The sequence below is a fragment of the Hyaena hyaena genome, unplaced genomic scaffold, assembly GCF_003009895.1.
Source record: "Hyaena hyaena isolate Hyena2069 unplaced genomic scaffold, ASM300989v1 scaffold_2, whole genome shotgun sequence".
Classification (NCBI taxonomy): domain Eukaryota; kingdom Metazoa; phylum Chordata; class Mammalia; order Carnivora; family Hyaenidae; genus Hyaena; species Hyaena hyaena.
In genome coordinates this window covers 6,123,670-6,144,122 of record NW_024080634.1, presented here as the reverse complement: position 1 = coordinate 6,144,122, position 20,453 = coordinate 6,123,670, and the positions used below count along the sequence as shown (strand labels likewise).

Below are 20,453 nucleotides of genomic sequence, written 5' to 3'. Positions count from 1 at the left end.
TTTTCTTTTCTTTTCTTTTCTTTTCTTTTCCCCTCCCCTCCCCTCCCCTCCCCTCCCCTCCCCTCCCCTCCCAGTGGACCCCAGTGCAGGACTTGAGCTCATGACTCTGAGATCTTGACCCTCCCCTCCCCTCCCCTCCCAGTGGACCCCAGTGCAGGACTTGAGCTCATGACTCTGAGATCTTGATTAGGCATCTTGATTAAGAGTTGAATGTATAAACCACATTTTGTTTGTCTGTTTATCTGTTGATTCATCTGTCGACACTTGGATTATTTCTACCTTTTGGCTATCGTGAACACTGTTGCTGTGAATATTGGTGTTCATGTATCTGTATCCCTGCTCTCACTTCTTTTGGATATCTATCTGGGAATGGAGTTGCTGGACCATATGTTAATTCTTTGTTTAACTTTTGGGGAACTGCCAAGTTGGACCCCTTCTGTCTTGAGACTCAGTATAACTGGACTCACTGTGATGAATTAAGATGGACCTAACTGGGGTGCCTGGGTGGCTTAGTCGCTTCAATGTGAGACTCTTGATTTTGGCTCAGGTCATGATCTCATGGATTGTGGGTTCAAGCCCCATGTCAGGCTCTGCACTGCCCCCTCCCGGCCCCCACTCTCTCTCTCCCTCTCTCAAAATAAATAAACATTAAAAAGAAAAAAAAAAGATGGACCTAACTAGAGAGAAGCATCATTGAGGGCCCAATGGGAGTTCTTGCTGCATTTGGTGCCAGACTTGATACAGGACCAAGATGAGTCGTTTCAAACCCAAATGCCTCTGGGGCAGAAGAGGTGGCACCCCAGAGTCCAGCTGCAGAGTGTGTCCCCAAGTGGTGAGGGCGGTGCTGCCTGGCCCCAGCCAGTTACTACCATGTGGGAAAGAGTTTCCGTGTATCCAAAGCAACAGCACATTTGATGTGAAATGTCCTGATTTGTAAGTGTTAGCAACTAGTTCAAAATGAGTGGGCCAGATAAAATACATCCCCTGTGGGGTCATTTTGGCCTGTGGGGAGTGTAACTTTTGGCAGTGGGAGACCTAGATGTGTGTGGGGATGGATAGGTTTCAGCAGTGTGTCATTAAAGCTACCAGCCCATCCAGGTCCAGTTCATTCATTCTGGGGTAACAGTGCTTGGGACTGGCGGCTGAGCCTATTTGGGGAAAACAGGAAGGCAGGAGTCTGGGGGATTCAAACTGGGATGCAGTGATGCCCAGAGTGGAACCTTGACAAGTTAGGCGGGGGGTGATCAGGCTGCAGTGGGGTTGGTAGGGCTGGGACAGAAGCATCTGCGTGGCGAACCCACCAGCTGAGAAGGAGAACACGTATATCAGACCCTGCCCTGCTTGGCCCTGGCGCTCAGAATAAAAGGCCCCCCGGAAGTTGTGAAATGAGCGATCCCTACCTTGACTGAGGTCAGGACCAAAACCAGTCCTGCTCTTCTCGGAGTGGCATCTTTGATTATGAAGATCTGCTATGGTGTGTGCTTTTACCACCTTCGTGAAGTCCATGTGAAATTGGCTGTGAATATTTTTTTTGGAAAATAACTGCTAATAAGAATTGGGTTGCTTCATATAAATTCCGTGAGAGTTAGAAGAATATCCGCTCCTGTTTCCTTGAGAGTATGTAACCGGGAAGGAGGCACCCATAAAAAGAGCTTGTAGTCCATGTCTTTGTAGATTTCATTTCTGATTTGCTCACTTCTGGTTGCCTAGCAACCAGACAGTGTTATGACTGAAGCACAACTAATTCGATTATTTACAATGAGGCAAATGTTCTCTGAGATAGAAAACCTTTATAAGTTAAGATCAGTTTTTTGGTGTTTCTTGGGAAAAGGAGCACCAAAATACAAACAGATGGCAATAAATATTTTAATAAATCCATCGCTGAGTTAGAGGTGTGGCTGTATTTCAGCCGGTGGAGCCTCTTAGGTGGGTAAATGTAGAGATAAGATGAGTGATGGGGTGAAATGGCTCTAATGTGACATGACACGGAATACTGTATGCCTCTGATCTTAGTCACGCTTCCTGGAGCAGACATTACAATATGGTACCTAACCAGACAACAGCCACTCCTGTGTATTTTCACCGAATATAAAGGTAAGCATTCATTTCTGCAGAAGTTGGGATATTGGTGTTTTTTGGACATTAGTGAGTAATATAGAGCCTCATGGGCTGTAGTTATTCTCTAGTGTTTCATGAGTCTGTTACTATTTGCGTTTTTCAAAAAAAGGTCAACTTTAGGTATGATTTAGATTTAAGAAGATGCACTCATTTCAGTGTAGGGTTTTTGATACATATATATGTCTGAGTCACCACCATTACAGTCAAGATGTAGAACATTCTTGTATCCTACAAGATTCCTTTGTTCTCTTCCTCAGTCAGCCCTCATCCACTCTGCACATCCCATACCCTTCATCAGCAATCACAGATCTGCTTTCTATCACTGTAGGTTAGATTGGACTTTTTTGAAGTGTGACCTGAGTAGAATCCTACAGTACGTACTCTTCCCTGTCTTCTCTTTATTAGAAATCAGAATTATGATTTGACAAAATACAGCATCCATTCTTGATAAAAACCCTCAACAAAGTGGTATAGCTGGAACATACCTTAACATCAAAATGGTCATATATGAAAGATTCACAGCTAATATCATCCTCATTAGGGAAAAACTGGGAGCTTTTCCTCTGTGGCAGAAGCAAGACAGGGATGTCCACTCTCATCGTTTTTATTTAAGTCCTAGGCTCAGCAATCAGACAACAAAAAGGAAAGACATCGAAATTCGGAAGGAAGAAGTCAGACTTTTCACTGTTTACAGATGACGTGATACTCTATGTAGAAAACCCAAAAGACTCCACCAAAAAATTGCTGGAACTAATACATCAGTTCAGCAAAGTTGCAGGATATAAGATCAATACACAGAAATCTGTTGCATTTCTCTACAACGACAATGAAGCAGCAGAAAGAGAAATCAAGGAATTGATCCTATTTGCAATTGCACCAAAAACAATAGGATACCTACGAATAAGCCTAACAAAAGAAGTGAAAGATCTGTACTCTGAAAACTATAGAACACTATACAAGAAACTGAAGAGGACACAAAGAAATGGAAAAGCATTCCATGCTCATGGATTGGAAGAACAAACATTAAAATATCTATACTACCCAAAGCAACCTACAAATTTAAATCCCTATCAAAATACCACCAGCATTTTCTGCAGAGCTAAAACAGTCCTAAAATTTGTATGCAACCACAAAAGACTCCGAATAGCCCAAGCAATCCTGAAAAAGCAAAGCTGGAGGCATCACAATTCCAGACTTCAAGCTATATTACAAAGCTGTAGTCATCAAGGCAGTATGGTACTGGCACAAAAACAGATAGGTCAGTGGAACAGAATAGAGAATCCAGAAATGACCCACAACTATGTGGTTCAACTAATCTTCAACAAAGCAGGAAAGAATATCCAATGGAAAAAAAGACAGTCTCTTTAACGAATGGTGGCAAAACTGGACAGCCACATGCATAAGTATGAATCTGGACCACTTTCTTACACCATACACAAAAGTAAACTCAAAATGGATGAAAGACCTGTGAGATAGGAAACCATCAAAATCCTAGAGGAGAACACAGGCAGAAACCTCTTTGAGCTCGGCTGTAGCAACTTCTTATTAGACACATCTCTAGAGGCAAGGGAAACAAAAGCAAAAATGAACTATTGGGACTTCATCAAGATAAGAAGCTATTGTACAGTGTAGAAAACAATGAGCAAAACTAAAAGGCAGCCTACCAAATGGGAGAAGATATTTGCAAATGACATATCTCAAAGTGTTAGTATCCAAAATCTCTGAAGAACTTAACGAAACTCAACACCCAAAAAACAAATAATCTAGTTAAGAAATGGACAAAAAGCATGAACAGACATTTTTTCTAAGGAAGACATACAGATGGCTAACCGATGCTTGAAAAAATGGTCAACATCACTCATTATCAGGGAAATATAAGTCAAAACTACAATGAGATATCACCTCACACCTAGCAGAATGGTGAAAATTAACAACACAAGAACCAACAGATGTTGGTGAGGATGTGGAGAAATGGGAACCATCTTATACTGTTGGTGGGAATGCAACCTGGTGCAGCCACCTAGGAAAACAGTATGGAGATTATTCAGAAAGTTAAAAATGGAACTAACTGATGACCCAGCAATTGCACTAGTAGGTATTTACCCGAAGGATACAAGAATACAGAGTCAAAGGGGAGCATATCACCCTGATATTTACAGATAATACAGCAGTATTATCAACAATAGCCGAACTATGCAAAGAGCCCAAATGTTTCCATCAACTAATGAATGGATAGAGAAGGTGTGGTGTATATGTGTGTGTACACACACACACACACACACACACACACACACACAGGAATATTACTCAGCCATCAAAAAGAATGAAATCTTGTGATTTGCAGTGACATTGGTGGAGCTAGCTTGTATTATGCTAAGTGAAATAAGTCGGTCAGAGAAAGACAAATACCCCATGATTTCACTCATATGTGGAATTTAAGAAACAATACAGATGAACATGTGGGAAGGAAGGAAAAAAAGAGGGAAACAAACCATGAGAGACTGTTAATGATAGAGAACAAACTGAGGGTTGTTGGAGAGAGATGAATAGGGAATGGGCTAGATGGGTGATGGGCATTAAAGAGGGCACTTGTTGTAATGGGCACTGGGTGTTATATGTAAGTGATGAATCACTAAGTTCTGCACCTGAAACCAATTTTACCATATATGTTAACTAACTAGAATTCAAATAAAAACTTGAAAAAAACCCTCATCATTATGGTTTTGGGATTCATCCATGTTATTTCATATATGAGTAATTCATTCCTTTTAATTGCCAAGTAGTGTTCCATTGTATAGATAAGCCATAACTTACTTATCCATTCACCTGTTAGTAGACATTTGGGTTGTCTGTAATTTTTGGCTATTGACTGTTCATGCACAGGTGTTTTTGTGGACATGTGTTTTTATTTCTCTTGGGTAAATACTTAGGAATAGAATTTCTGAATTGTATGGTAAGTGTATGTTTTAATTCAAAAATAAACTGCCACACTGTTTTCCAGAGTCATTGTTCCATTTTACATTTGCATAAGCAATCTCTGAGAGTTCCAGTTATTTTACTTCTTTGCCAAAACTATATATTGTCAGAATTTAAAATTTAACTATTCTAGTGGGTGTGTAGTGGTAGTTCATTGTGGTTTTAATTTGCATTTCCCTGGTGACATAGTAAGCAGTTTTTCCATGTACTTTTTGGCCAGCTGTGTTTTCTTTTGGGCAGTGTTGTTCAAATCTTTTTCTTGATGTATGTTGAATTGGTTTTTTTCCTAGTAATTTTGATTTAAGAATTCTTATTTATGGATTCAAATCCATAAATCAGTTGAGAAGAGTTTCTCTCAGTCTGTTTGTCTTTTCATTTTTCTTAACATTATCTCTTAATGAGCAGCAGTTCTTAATTTTAATGAAGTCCAGTTTATTATTTTCTTCTTTTATGGTTCATGCTTTTATCTGAGAAAGGCTTTACCTTTCTCAAGGTCAGGGGTTTTTCTCATTTATTTCATTCTGGAAGTTTCATATTTGGGTCTGTATTCATTACAAGTTTTGTGTACCTGGAAGGTGTAAGGATCAAGGTTATTTCGTTTGTTTTGCATATGGATGTTCAATTTTTTCACTATCATGTATTGAAAGATAATCTTTTTTCAAGTGAATTACCTTGGTGCTTTTGTCAAAAATCTATTGAATATGTATGTGTGGCTCTATTTATGGCCTCTGTTCTGTTTCAGTTATCTGTATCTGTATGCAAATACCATACTGTCTCGATTGTTGCAGTTTTAGAATAAGTCTTGAAATCAGATAATGTAAGACTGTCAACTCTTTTCTTCCCCAGATTGTTTTGGCCATTTTAGGTCTTCACCATTTTTGTGCAAGTTTTAAAATCAGCATATTAGTTTCTATAAAAAAGGCCTGGGATTTTGATGGGATTGCACTGAACCCATAGATCAATTTGGAGAAGAATTGACATCTTAACAATATTAACAGTATTGTGTCTTCTGATCAATGAACATGGTATATCTCTTCAATTATTTAAGGCTGTAAAAATTTTAATTCAGTAGCGTTTTGTAGTTTTCAGTATATAGGTCTGACAGCATATTTTGTTTAATGTATCCCTAAATGTTTCAGATCTATTGACATCATTGAAAATAGTATTTGAAAAAAATTTCATACTCTCAGTACTAATTGCTAATACACCCAATTTTGTGTATTGACCTTGTATTTTGCAACCTTGCTAAACTTGCTCACTTGTTCAGTACTTTTTTTTTTTTCTGGAAGATTCCTTGGGGTTTTCATGTTGTGTGCAACATGTCCCAATAAGAAGCAAAGTTGTATTCACCTTCCTTGAGAATGGCTAGTGTTTCCCCATTGCTGTGGCTAATTCAAAGGGCCAGCATGTATGTGACTCTAAAACATTCGGTTTTTGGTTTCTCCTGAATTGTATTCATTTGGCTTTAAATCTTGGGAAAGGTAAATACTAAATTCTTGTGGTTCAAATTAAAAAAAATTAATTAGAAAGTTTTTGTGAATTTCATTGTGGTGAAATTTTTTTTTCTTTTTTTTTTTTTTTACAAATAGTTTATTGTCAAATTAGTTTTTACATAACACTCAGTGCTCATCCCCAAAGTGCCCTCCTTCATGCCCATCCTCCCCTCCCCCCCACATCCATCAGTCCTCAGTTTTTGTCAGCATTCAAGAGTCTCTCATGGTTTGCCTCTCTCCCTTTCCCCCACCATTTCCGCCCTTCTTCTCCCCCTTGTTCGTCCGTCAAGTTCCTCCTAATCCTCCTATACGTGCAAACATATGGTATTTGTCCTTCTCTGCCTGACTTATTTCGCTCAGCATAACACCCTCAAGGTCCATCCATGTTGCTACTCATTGTGGTGAAATTTGATAGCATTTATTTTGTTTTCAATAGGACTGACTTGACTTTCATAGATTTCAGATTTGTTTTTGAAGCTTATGTAACCATATCAAGACCATTTCTTATCACTGCCTTTTTTGGATTTTACCTCTTGGAATATATATGTCTATGTATATCTGTATATATCTACAGCTATACATCTATCTCTGTATCTCTATATCTGTATCTATTTTCTATAGCTGTAACTTGAGTTTTGGTAAGGACTTTAATGAGCATTTTTATATGGTGAATACTTATTAAGCATGGACTATTTGCCAGATCTGGTACTAGCTGCTATGGATACAGTTGGGCAAGACTGAAATGTGCATATAATGTTTTATGGAGCTTACCTTCTAGCAAGACAGTGGGGCATTGAATAAATGGTTATACAAACTATGGAAGTTGTAAAGTCACTGTTTATGAGTAAGAATTCTAGCTGAGATTGGGAAGATCCATGGGTCAGAAAAGACTTCCCTGAAGTAGTGATGTCTAGCTACACTCTGGTAATTTAATTCAAAAAGTTAGGTAGATTTGGGGGTGGCATTTCCTGATTGCCTTAGTGGTCATTAGTAGACTTAAGCCAAAAATCATGGATTAATTCTTTTTTCTTACATATGTTAGCAGCTACTTCTGTAGCTCTTAAGTCCTTGTAACCTGAGTGCATCTGAGAGGAGGTATCAGGCAGATTTGCATCCAACGGGTAGTAATTTTGATATGTCTTGGAACCAGAATTTTATTCTCCTGTCCAGAGATGATGGGAGGAGGAGCCTAATTGTTTCCTGTGTGTACTCAGTTTTACTTGATGGGATACAGTTGTATTTGACTATCATGAATATAGATATTTTGGAGAATTATAGGTAGTATACAGTTACCTTTCTTCAGATGTTTCAGGTCTCATTTTATATCTTTTAGGTTATCTTTGTTCTGAGTAATATATTTGGCTCCCAGTAAGTCCTGAAAGATTACATGAAAAAGGCATTAAGAACAAAAATCCGTGTTCCTTGCTTGCATCAATTTTATTTTGCACGTTTGTGCATCTCTTAAGCATTGCTTCCGGAAACAATTTGGAATATCACTTTAGTAATTAGTAGATGTAACGGTGATAATGTAATTCCTTGAGACTCTGGCTCCCAAATTGTATGCAAATAAGAGTAAGTGGTTAAACTTAATGGGCCAGATTGACCCACTTTGCCAAAGGTTGTGTATATTTGAATAGTTTGAAGGAATTTTTTAAGCACTTGTTATACTAGGTTGTAGTTGTGTGTATGCATACCTTCCTCCTCTCTTCATTCTGTGGTACTATTTTTGAGAAATACTGGGTGCTTGGGGTGCCTGGGTGGCTCAGTTGGTTAAGTGTCCAACTTTGGTCCTGGTCACGATCTCGTGGTTGGTGAGTCGAAGCCCTGCGTCGGGCTCTGTGCTGACAGCTCAGAGCCTGGAGCCTGCTTTGGGTTCTGTGTGTCTCTCTCTGCCCCTGTTGCACTTGCGCTCGCTCTCTCAAAAATAAAAATAAACATTAAAAAAAAGTGGGTGCTCCATATATATTTTTTAATGTTTTATTTATTTTTGAGAGATAGGGAGAGAGCGCATGTGTGCATGAGCATGAATGGGGGAGGGGCAGAGAGAGAAAGGGACTGAGGATCTGGAAAGGGCTCAGCACTGACAGCAGCTAGCCCAGGGTGGGGCTTGATTTCATGAGCCATGCGATCTTGACCTGAGCCAAAGTCGGACACTCAACCACCTGAGCCACCTAGACACCCCTTTCCTCCTCTCTTTGTTCTGTGGTACTATCTTTGAGAAATAGTGGTGCTCCATATGTATTTCTTAGATGAATCCCGTGTAGGTGGCCAGTTGAATAACTCACTCCAGAGGAGATTCCCTGCTTTGTTCCCGTTCTAAGTATTACTTGTTTCTTTTTTGGTTTCATCGACTTCGAATGGAGATCCACATTGCCTACAGCTGCTGGATAACCACTTAACCCTCTGCTTGAATTAATGAAAACTGCAGTTGGTTAAATACTTGTTTTCCAGATTATTTTCCCTTTATTTTTATGATTTAACCTATTCACCCATATGTATCTTTAACCTTTGTGGTGCACTTGTGGCATCTAGGTGACCTGGAGAACATGATGAAGGCAATTCAGATCTGTTCACTTTCCACCTCAAGGGCATTAACCAAAGTTTAAGGTGTTGGTTGTAACTAATGGCCAGATTTGAGGTTTGGGGCTATCTTAGTTCAGGCTGCTACAACAGAAGTGCATAGACCAGGTTTGTAAACAACAGACATTTATTTCTGACACTTCTTGAGTCTCCACGTCTGAGATCAAGGTGACAGCATGGTTGATTCTGTTGAGAACCTTCTGTTGGGTTGCAGACAGCTGCTTTTTTTTGCTGTGTCCATGCTTGGTGGAGTGGGCGAATGATCTCTCTGGGGTTGCGTGCATGCGTGCGTGTGTGTGTATGCAGTTTTTTAAGTTTATTAACTTATTTTTGAGAGAGAGACAGAGAGAGTGTGCATGTGCAGGTGGGGGAAGGGCAGAGAGAGAGGGAGAGAGAGAATCCCAGGCAGGCTCCACACTGTCAGAGCAGAGCCTGATCCGGGGCTTGAACTCATGAACCCTGAGATCATGATCTGAGCTGAAGTCAGATGCTTAACTGACTGAGCTATAAGAGCCGGAACCCATTCGGGAGGACTCCTCCCTTACGACCTAATCATCTCCCAAAGGCCCCCACCACCTGATGCCATCACTTTGGGGATGTCAATTTCAACATAAATTCTGGGGGGATGCAAATGGTTAGTCTGTAATGGGGTTACTTTTGTATGTTTTTTATTCATTCATTCTGCCTTCTTCCTCCAGTAGAATTTATACCAAGAAATAACAGTGAACAGGGAATGCTGTGTTTAAAATTTATCTTGGTTCTTTGTGCAAAGGTGGAAGGTTAGGGCTGTAGCTTCTGGGAACGCATGTCAGCTTTCCCTCTTTCAACAACTCTTCTGGTGCTGTGTTGAAACAGAATCACTTCCTGTTTTGCTTTCCTCTTGGGCACTTTGCTTTTCCCTCTGAAATTTTCCTTTCCTGTTCTGTGTTCCTCTTGCTGACCTTCCCACTGGGTTGTGAGCTCCTAGGCCAGGATTATCGTGTCATTTATCTTTATATTTCCATCAGAGCCTCCTTTGCAGTAGGTCAGTAACTTTATATACCTCCTCAGCCTCCTCTGTACCTATTCCACAGAGCTCTGGAGCTGAGCAGGCTGGATAAAAACACAAAATTGTGCCAACAGTTCACTGTAAATTCAGAAACACTAACCTGGGAGTGGACCCTGAACACTTCTAGCTGCTCATTGTATTTTCCCTGCTTCCTGCGTTTTCTCACTCTGCCTTCTCAAACCTCCGTCTTCCTTTTCCCTCTTAGCCGATGATCGTGCTTTTTTATTTATGAGAAAAAAATAGAAGGAATCCAAAGATGATGTCAACAGCCTTCAACCCAGGACTCCTCACCTGCCTCCCTGCAGCTGGGAACAGAGTGCTGGTCGTGTAGATGCATTTCCAGTGCTACCCTCGATGGCCGTGTGGTCGGCGGGGGTGAGGGGGGGCTGCGACCCAGTGGAGAAGCAGGCTGGGTGTCTCTATTGGGGATGGGAGCCCTGTCCATCCCGGGGCAGCAGGGGGGAGGGGAGGGCTCTGCTCCCGAGGCTGAGCTCTCTGCTTGAGCTTTAGGGTCCAGCCCTCATCTGTTCACCTGTTACCTTTCTGGATGGGACCTTTCGCATCATCATTAAAAAACAAAACAAAACAACAAAAAACATGCTGTTACTTCCGGAGTCTGCAGTTTCTTTCCTTCCCTTATTATTTTTTAATGTTTATTTATTTTTGAGAGAGAGAGAGAGAGAACATGTGTGGGGGAGGTGCAGACAGAAGGGGGAGAGGATCCGAGGTGGGCTCTGTGCTGACAGCTGAGAGCCCAGTGCAGGGCTCAAACTCACAAACCGGGAGACCATGACCTGAGCTGAAGTCAGATACTTAACTGACTGAACCACCGGATGCCCTTCTTTCCTTCCCTTATTGACATCAGGCGTTGCCTGCACCCAGTGGGCTCTGTCCTGCGGAGTCCAGTGGTTACAGCTCAGCTGTCTTCTTACTGCCTTACCATCATCTTCCTGCCTTCTCGCCACCTGTGAAACTGGGCCCCAGAACTCACGGGGCACTCGCCCTCCGCCCTTCACACGCACACGCACACACACACTTGGTTTTCCTTTGCCTTCTCCTCTCCCTGATATCTAAGCACTGACCCCTGTCGTGGGTTGAGTTTTGTCCCCCCCCAAAAGGTACACTGAAGTCCTAATCTCCAGAACCTATGAATGTGACCTTATTTGGACACAAATAAGGTCTTTGCAGATGCAATCTGGTTAAGAAGGGCACTGCGGCTGGCCCTAATGCAGTGCGGCTAGTGTCCTTATAACAAGACGAGAAGAGAGTTGGGCACGTGGAAGGGAGCCATGGATCGCCAGCGACACCAGTGGCTGGGAGAGAAGCCTAGAATGGATTCTCCCCTAGAGCTTGCAGAGGGAGTGTGGCCCTGCCGACACCTTGATTGTGGACGTCCAGCCTCCAGCGCTCGGAGAGAATACGTTTCTGCGGAGCCCCCGATTTGTGACACTTTGTGACCCTTTGCAACGGCAGCCTCAGGGCACCAGTGCAGCCACTCTGTTCATCCAGTCAGTCGCTCACTGCTCAGCCTGTCTTCTGGCTTCAAATTAGCATCCACAGCCTGGAGTTTCCCAAGGTTATGTCCTCAGGGTGGCCCTGTCCCCTAGCTCCCTGACACACGTGTCCCAGTGCTTAATGCCGCCTCCATGCATTTCCTGGCGCATGTCTCACACGTGCCGTACCCGGAGCTGGCTCCAAACCTGTCCCTTCCCGCCCTTGCTGTTCTCAATGGCACCTCTGTCCCTCCCGGTGCGCAGGCCGGAAATCTTGGAGAAGTAAGCCTGCGTTTGCTTGCTTTGCAAATAAAGTTGGCTGAATTGGTTGCTTGGGCTCCTTTTGACTCCCCATTTCCTCTAAATGTGATCTGTCCGCCAGTCGTACAGCCGCTACCCCAGAGTCCCTTCTCCCATGCCCACTGTCACACCTGTCCAGGCATTATCGCCGCCCTCCCAGGAACCTCGGGGGCCTCCTGACGGGTGTCTGCTTCCTCCGGTTTGCGCCCCTCAGTCCGCCCTCGGTGCAGGTTGTCCAGCGAGTGAGCCTGCTGTGGCTGTGCCGAGTAGGTCACCACGCTCCCTTCCTCAAAGCCCCCGAGGGCTCCTCGTTGGCCCCAGGCCCCACTGTGCCCCTGAAGGCCCTACACGGTGTGCGTGCAGCTGTCCCTCGCCCTCTGGGCCCCTTGCCTTCCTCCTGGCTCGCTCTGCGTCCCTGGACTTCCCTCCCCACTCGCGCTCCCTCGGGGCCTCTGCTTCTCCTTGGAATCCTCTGTATAAGTGACGGAGAGCAGGGCCCCTGGGTGGCTCAGTTGGTTAAGCATCTGACTTCAGCTCAGGTCATGATCTCTCAGGTCATGAGTTCGAGGCCTGCGTGGGGCTCTGTGCTGACAGCTCAGAGCCTGGAGCCTGCTTCAGAGTCTGCATCTCCCCCTCTCTTTGCCCCTTGCCTGCTCACACTCTGTGTGTCTCTCTCTCAAAAATAAAAATTAAAAAATAAGAAAAAATAAGAGTGATCGTATATGTTAATAATATACAATTAGCATAATATATACATTGTGTATAATTAATATAATGTGTACATTGTATATAATTAATAATACGATGTATGCATTGTAAACAATAATATAATTCCTCCCTCCCTTGAGTCCCTCTCATGTATGCCCTTCCTACAGTGTCTTACCTCCAACACTTTTTATCTCTTCTCTCCTTGACACTTAGGACTATCTAACATTCTGTGTCTTGTGCTGATGGATTTTTAAAAATTAACTGATTCTTTTCTAGAATATAAACCTTATGAGGATGGGAGATTTGGCCCCTTGATTCACGGCCAAATCTCAGAACCTCAGAGAATGTCTGCCATATGGTAGGCACTCATAAGATCATAATATTTGTTGGATGAATGGATTGACAAAACGCTTTAGTGGAATGTGTATTTTTATAATAGTTACAGTTTATTTTATCATTTTTGTCTGTGTCTGTTTGTTTTCTTTTTTACTTTTAATCATGATAGTTTTAAAACCTGGAGAATAGAGAGGGTAGTGTAACAAATTCCTCCAATATTCATGGTCTAAAATTAACACTTATTAGCATTTTCCTTCTTTGTTTCATCTAGTTTGGGGGTAAATTACAGACATTGTGACGCGTGCAGGTTTCTAACATTAAGGACGTACCGTTATCATGCCTTCTGAACCTGACAGTGAATCTTTGTTATTTGATACGTATGGTCCATATTCAAATTTCCTCATTGTCTCACAATGTCTCTTCCAGCTTGATTTTCAAACCAGAAGCTGGTGAAGAACCATTCATTGTATTTGATCATATCTTTTTCTTTTTCTTTTTTTTTTTTTTTGAGAAGAGCGAGAGCGCGCGTGCACACATGAGAGTGGAAGCATAAGTGGGAGGGAGGTGGAGGGAGAGGCAGAGAATCCCAAGCAGGCTCCACACCCAATGCAGAGCCCACTGCGGGGCTTGATCCCACCATCTGGGAGATCATGACCTAAGCCGAAATCAAGAGTCTGGTCAGAGATCCAACGAAATCAAGAGTCTGACCCCTAACCAACTGAGCCACCCAGCCACCCCATTTTTTTTTTAAGTAATAAAAATTCATTGAGAATTCCTGGAATGGTGGCTATTGCGCCCCTCCGCCCTCCATCCTGGAGGGAGGAACCGACACTATAGGAAATCACTCAGAAGTCACACGGTCCCAACACCTCTGGCCGAAACAGGAAGGAGAAAAGCCATTCCCCTGAATACTGGTCAGGCTTTGTTCATCCAAGAAGGGTTGGGAGCACAGACACAGAAGGGACCCTCGCATGACACTGGGTGTCGCAGGGGGCGTGTCCTGGACCCCAAGCTGGCTTCCGCACACTCCAGGAGACACACAGGTCCACTTCTTCTCTGGGGATGGCGTTCCTGGTCTCCAGGCTCATTTCTTACCCTTGATGAAGATGTCATTGCCCCTGGTAAAACTTCCGTCCTGTAGGCCCAAGGCAAGTGTGTCAGCAGTGAGGTAGATACGGTTCTGTGATGAAGCCGTCATCTTGGAGATGCTCTGGGGTGCCCAGACCTTGTGTAGTTTGATAAGGCCAGGGTTCCTTCCCAGGTCTTCTCCAGGGTGAGCGGGTTGGGGCCAAGGGTTCACACAAGGGCTGGTCTCAAGCCCTGACCCCAACCTAACTCCTCCAGCCCTTTTTTGGGCTGGCAGCTCCAGGGTTACACTCGGATGGCTCGTGCCCGGTCCCACCTTGGTCCCCTCCTGTGGGCCCCCTTGCGGGCAGCTGCTGTATTTGATTCTACCTTCTATGTCTCTCCTCCTCCAGGCGGGGTCTCCCCCTCTTCTCTCACCCCCTCTCTTGCCTTTTTGTCCTCTGTGACACTGACCTGCAGATTCTTGTTTTGTGAAATGTCTCACCGTCTGGATTTCTTTTGATTTCCTTCCTTCCGAAGTTATTGAACTGGTTCCCTTATCCTCTGTACTTTTTGTAAGCTGAAGTGAGTTTTAATGGTCCATTAATTGAATTGAGTTGAATAAAATTTCATCTTTGAAGCTACTTCTTCCCTGTGGCCATGTGTACCTTTGGGACATACCCTCGTGTTAACAGAGGGTTTACCTTTCCTCTTTTGAAAGGCCTAGCATTTGCATGAAGGTGGCCAAGAGCCTGCGTCGGTGTTTACTGTGACCGATTTTAACACATTTGGTGTTGGCCTCTTGGGGTGATGACTCCCTTGGCCCCGTAGGTCCGTGGTGCCCCACCGTGGAGGGAGGCCTCTGGGTCCTCCAGGGCCCAACAGGAAGCTGCGGCTTCTAGGAGGCTTCTTGTTTCAGGGGTAGAATCGAGAGCTTTGTTCTGGGTTAGGCAGGGTTTCTGGTAGGCTCTACTCCCCCCTCCCCGCCCCCCCCCCCACATGGGAAAAGCCGCTGTTGGGTTTCCGATTATTTTCCTATGTGAAAGTCATGTCCCCCCTGCGGGTGACCTGTCAGCGGCTGGTAGTGGTCAGCTCGTCTAGGACAGGAGGTGAAGGTGCTCTGGAAGCAGAGAGCGGAAGCCGCTGTCTTTGTGCTTTGTCTTCCGTGACTGCTTTCACCTGCCTCTTTACAGAATTTCCCCAGCTTGAACAATGAATTTCCTTGGGGGACAAAAGTGTAAAACTGTAAATTTTCTGCAGAATGTATGGACTGTAGGATTACTAATGAATTCTAGAGCTGGAGAAGACTTTTAAGGACTTAGGATGTAATGTAGGATAGAAAGTTTAATAATGAGCTGTGTTTATTTCTAAACAGTGTTCAGTTTACCCTTGAATGACGTGGAGCTTAGGGGAGCCACCCGCCCCCCCCCCAGTATGGTAAAAAATCCACAGCATATAACTTTTGGCTCCCCCAAAACTTAACTACTATACCCTACTGTTGACTAGAAGCCTTACCCATCCCCTAAACGGTTGACCAACATGTATTTTGTGTAGTACATGTATTATATACAGTATCCTTAGAACAAGCTAGGGAAAAGGAGAGGTATTAAGGAAATCATAAGGAAGGGAAAATATATTTACAGCACTCTACTGTATTATTTTTTTTCAAAGTTTTATTTATTTACATAATCTCTGCACCCAACATGGGGCTCGAATTCACGACCCTGAGATTGAGTCACATGTTCTTCCAACAGAGGCAGCCAGGCGCCCCAGCTCTGTATTGTATTTACCAAAAAAAGCCTGCATATGGGTGGGACCCATGTGGTTCATAACCCACATTGTTCAAGACTCAACTGTAACTTTATAGCATAAGCATACTTCGTATACTTTTTGTCGATTGTATGATAGCGCAGAAGTTTGAAATATGTTCCTTTAGCTCTTATTGGTCATGAATTAGGAAGTATTTCTATTACCAAAGTGGCATTTTAAGGAAAGGCTACCCTCACCTAATGTAATGCCAAATTACGACCTTTTCATTTCTTTCCTTATACCACAGGAAATCTGGGACCCTCTTATGCAGTGGCTGGGGAAACATGTGGATCCTGAAGGAGTAATCAAGTCCAGCAAGCTCTCCCTTAAGTTTCTTTCCTCCTACACGTCTGACATAGAAATCACCCCATCTTCTCTACCTGTGGTGACTGACGTGGAGTCCTTCTTATCAGAGCATTTTAACTTAGAGATCTACCGACAAAATCTGCAGACACAGCGACTTGGAAAAGTAGTCCTGTTTGCCGAAGTGACGCCCACCACGATGAATCTTCTGGATGGGTGAGTTGTGACCAGACTTGCACACCCGTTCAGAGTCGTCCAGTTACATTGACTGTTCTGTCTAACCAGTGCTGGGGAGAAGGGGCAGAGACGTCGAAGGAGAGCTCTCAACAAGCCCATTAGCAAGGTTGGGAATACCTTTGCCCTGTCCGAGGTAATGCAGAGGGAGAGAAATTAAATAATGATTTCCTTGATCACAGATATGTATTTTAAAGCAGGGCGATTTTGTGTATTGTGACCCACTTCCTTCAGTATCAGGCTTTTCAGATGATCCGTGGCCAAAGAATTTGATGAAAAAATATCTTTAACGGGTGACAGTATTACTCAGGCCATCATTTGATTTTTGTATTGTTATAACCAGTGTTAAACATTTAGTTGAAAATGTTTTGCGGGAGCACTAGAATAGGAAATCTGAATGACACGTACGCCGTGTTAGGTGGAAATGAAGTGGAGATTTCTTACTTTTGGAAACTTGTTTGGTATGTCCTGTCCAACACACTTTGTAGGTGCTCTGTCATCTTGTTCAGATGTTCAAGATTTATTCTTACTGAGTTTTCCTTATTTCTTCTGTTTCGTAGACTTTTAAAAAATTCCTTTAATTTATATTCCAGTTAATAGTGAAATATTAGTTTCAGGTGTACAATATAGTGATTCAACACTTCTGCACAATACTCTGTGCTTCTCACGACAAGTGCATCCTCATCCCCATCACCTATCCCCCCCACCCCCACCCCCCACCTTCTGGTGACCGTCACGTGCTCTCGACAGTTAAAGGTCTGTTTCTCGGTTTGCTTCTCTCTTTGTTTTTTCTCCCCTTTGCTCATGTTCCATGGATGTTGGTTAAAGGTTAAAAAATGGCAAAGAGATGAAAGGATTTTTTTGTAACTCTTAAATTAGTATTAATCAGTACTCTTCTATTGAGATAGTTTAAAAAGTAGGCTTATAGAGGGAGTGAATAAGAAAGGCATCTTTCCTCGACATGAGACTGAAATTTCAGGAATGTTAAGACCCCAAAAGAACCACTGGATTCACAGTTTCTAGGCATTTTCTCTCATGGGACTGTGCAAGTAGATGCAGAATTCAACGCGGGGAAATATTTGGGGCTTTCTTAATAACTTCTGGAATTCCATAACATGTTGATATGATATGTTGAAATGATGTGATACCGTAGTATTTTCCAGACTGTCCTACTCAACCCTACTCCATTCTCATGGAACTGGCAGTTCTATGTGGGTATAGTATGTAGAGAAAGCATCAGTATAGTGGAATTGGTAGAGCGAGGTGAGTGTCATAGGAAGGGCACTATGAGCCACGGTCATGAATGGTTCTTATGTTGTCACGGGTACTTTTATTTGTCAGTGTTACCCCCCTCTCCTGGCTTTCCCTCCTTCCCAGTGCCCTCTTCTTGGATGAGCAGGGAAAAGCCTGTGTTTGTATACGGAACAAGCATTACTTGCTCATGTGAATTCTGTGATAATCCTTTGTCGCTCAAGAGAACATGATTTATACTGAAAAGGTGACCTATTATTATATTTTCCAAATAAAAAATCAGACATGGCATTTAACATAAGATTTGGGGAGATTAAATTTAAAAAGGAAAACATTGGCATGTCTTGTCCATTTTTTTTTTTTAATTTTTTTAAAAAATATTTCTGAGAGAGAAAGTGTGAGCCGGGAGGGTCAGAGAGAGAGGGAGACACAGAATCCGAAACACGCTCCAGGCTCTGAGCTAGCTGTCAGCACAGAGCCCAATGTGGGGCTTGAACCCACGAACTGTGAGATCATGACCTGAGCCAAAGTCAGACGCTCAACCGACTGAGCCACCCAGGTGCCCCTGTCTTGTCCATTTTTGATGGATAGTCAGCAAAGAATATTTTATGTTGGGATGATCTTGAACCAGTGGAGTTACGGCCTCTGAGCTTGTATAGTGGGCAGTATATTATTACTAAGATGGCCGTGAGCCCTTTCGAGTAGATGGACTGAGTCTCCCATGTAATCAGATGGTTGGGTTTCCTTACACACTTGTGAGCACATGTTTTAGGATGGGGGGAAAATGCCATGTAAATACATTGCTTTAGTGCCCTTGGATGTTGGTGAGTTCCTTTTTGATATTGAACTTTGTTTTTCATTCTGTCTTAAGCAACTCAGGTCTAAAAATGTGTAGTGAGTTCAACACTAATGGAGTCAGAACCTTCTGTAAGATAAAGAGTTTTTATTTTTATGAAAGGGAAAAAATATTTTGGCTTTTCCGAGGGCATTTGGGAAGCTTCTTTGTTTTGCTTCTTGTCTGGTCTCTGTAGAGCACAGAAAATGAAATGGCTTTGATGATTAATGATTAATCCCTCCACCTGGCACAGAGCAGATATTGATTGAATAAATAGTGGCCGCTCAATGTAACCTACAGATGTCTTCTTCCACTGCTCATGTGGGTTCCTTCCTAAGGCTAAGAGATAAAGTTACTCATTACAGCTTCGTGAGGTCAGCAAGGCTGGTGAGAAGTTCCTGGGGGTGGGGTGGATGGGCTGTATTCTTTTTTAGAAGGACCTTGAAGCGGTCACCTTGATGCCCAAAACTCACAGCTGAGCACAAAGGGACCATGAGATAGGTACATGGAATATATGGCTTATCACTCTCTAAGAGTAAGACCAAGACCATTTCTGTAGCTAAGATTCTGTTGGGTCCCACATGGGCCTTCCTCACGGAAGCACAGTCTGTGGTTGTGATAATAATAGCAATAATACCAGCCAACATGTATCAAGACCTTTTATCTTCCAGACACTGCTTTCGTGTATGTTACATGTATCCACCAATTTCATACGTCATCTTTTAGTGCCTAGGGTCACCAGAGTCAAACTCTAGTGTCCCACCAGCGTGTAGGAAGCTACGTATCACCAGTTACTGTATGTGAATTGTTCCTGTGGACTGATCACGTCTGTAAGTCCACGGCAAGAAGACTTTTCAGAACTGTGGCCTGGGTTTGAACTCCATGCATGTTTCTTTACATCGGTTACTTCTGTGGCTCTTTCCTAGTAGTCTGGAATGGAAGTAAAATGTAAATTAGATAACAGATCTTTATTAGAAAGTTTCTCAAATCCTTTTTCTGTGCCCCCCCACTGCTACCCACTGGGACTTACAGCAGCTAAAAATTGAGAGTTCTCTTCTCAAGAAAGGAGCGGGGAAGTACACAGTGGGGAACAGCCAGTAATTTCTGCCCCAATCCCAAATATCTGTGTTGCATCCCCTCCCCCCCCGTTTCCAAACTCTCGCCTCCTCCTCCAGGAAGCTAGCCCTGCGAATCTACTTGTTTACTTCCTCTCGAGCAGATTCCGGATCTCTGGGGACAGAATCTTCTCTCTCAGGGCTGGACATGGCTCACTGAGGTCTGAGGTCTGGCAGTCGCTGGTTAAACAGATGTGTCCTCAAGGGCACCTGGATGGCTCAGTTGACTAAGCTTGATCTCAGCTCAGGTCATAATCTCCCAGTTTTGTGAGTTCGAGTCCCACATTAAACGTGGAGCCTGCTTGGGATTCTGTCTCTCTCCCTCTTTTTCTGCCCCTCCCCCGTTCACACACTCTTTGTTTCTCTCTCTCTCAAAAAAAAGAACAAAAACAAAAAAACCAAAAAAACTAAAAAACAAAACAAAACAAAATCACAAACATAGCCGTGCGTCTGACAGCCCTGGTTCTGTTCTCTAGGAAGGCATCTTTGCCTGGTGTCCATGTGGTCATGGCTTTGCCTTTTGGGGAGGTCTTTTTTTTTTTTTTTTTTTTTTTTTTTAAATAAGGAAAGAGATTAGTATGAAACTTTTTTTAAAGTTTTTTTTTAATGTTTTACTTATTTCTGAGAGAGAGAGAGAGAGAAAGAGAGAGAGAGAGACAGCATGAGCAGGGGAGAGGGAGGCACAGAATCTGAAGCAGGCTCCAGGCTCTGAGCTGTCAGCACAGAGCCCAACGCAGGGCTTGAACCCACGAACCATGAGATCATGACTTGAGCCGAAGTCGGCTGTTT

General features: G+C 43.2%; 1 protein-coding gene across 3 annotated transcripts in view; it reads left to right on the top strand.

The window, feature by feature from the left end:
• HLCS (holocarboxylase synthetase) overlaps nucleotides 1–20,453 on the top strand; it is a 220,864-nt gene that overhangs the window by 44,498 nt on the left and 155,913 nt on the right. For all 3 annotated transcript variants that reach the window (XR_005527818.1, XR_005527817.1, XM_039228875.1), the window contains exon 6: nucleotides 16,174–16,445. Coding sequence is in view for 1 of the 3 variants with exons in the window: in XM_039228875.1 (XP_039084806.1) it covers nucleotides 16,174–16,445 (272 nt within the window). In the remaining 2 variants the exon portion in view is untranslated. The remainder of the gene's footprint in view (nucleotides 1–16,173; nucleotides 16,446–20,453) is intronic.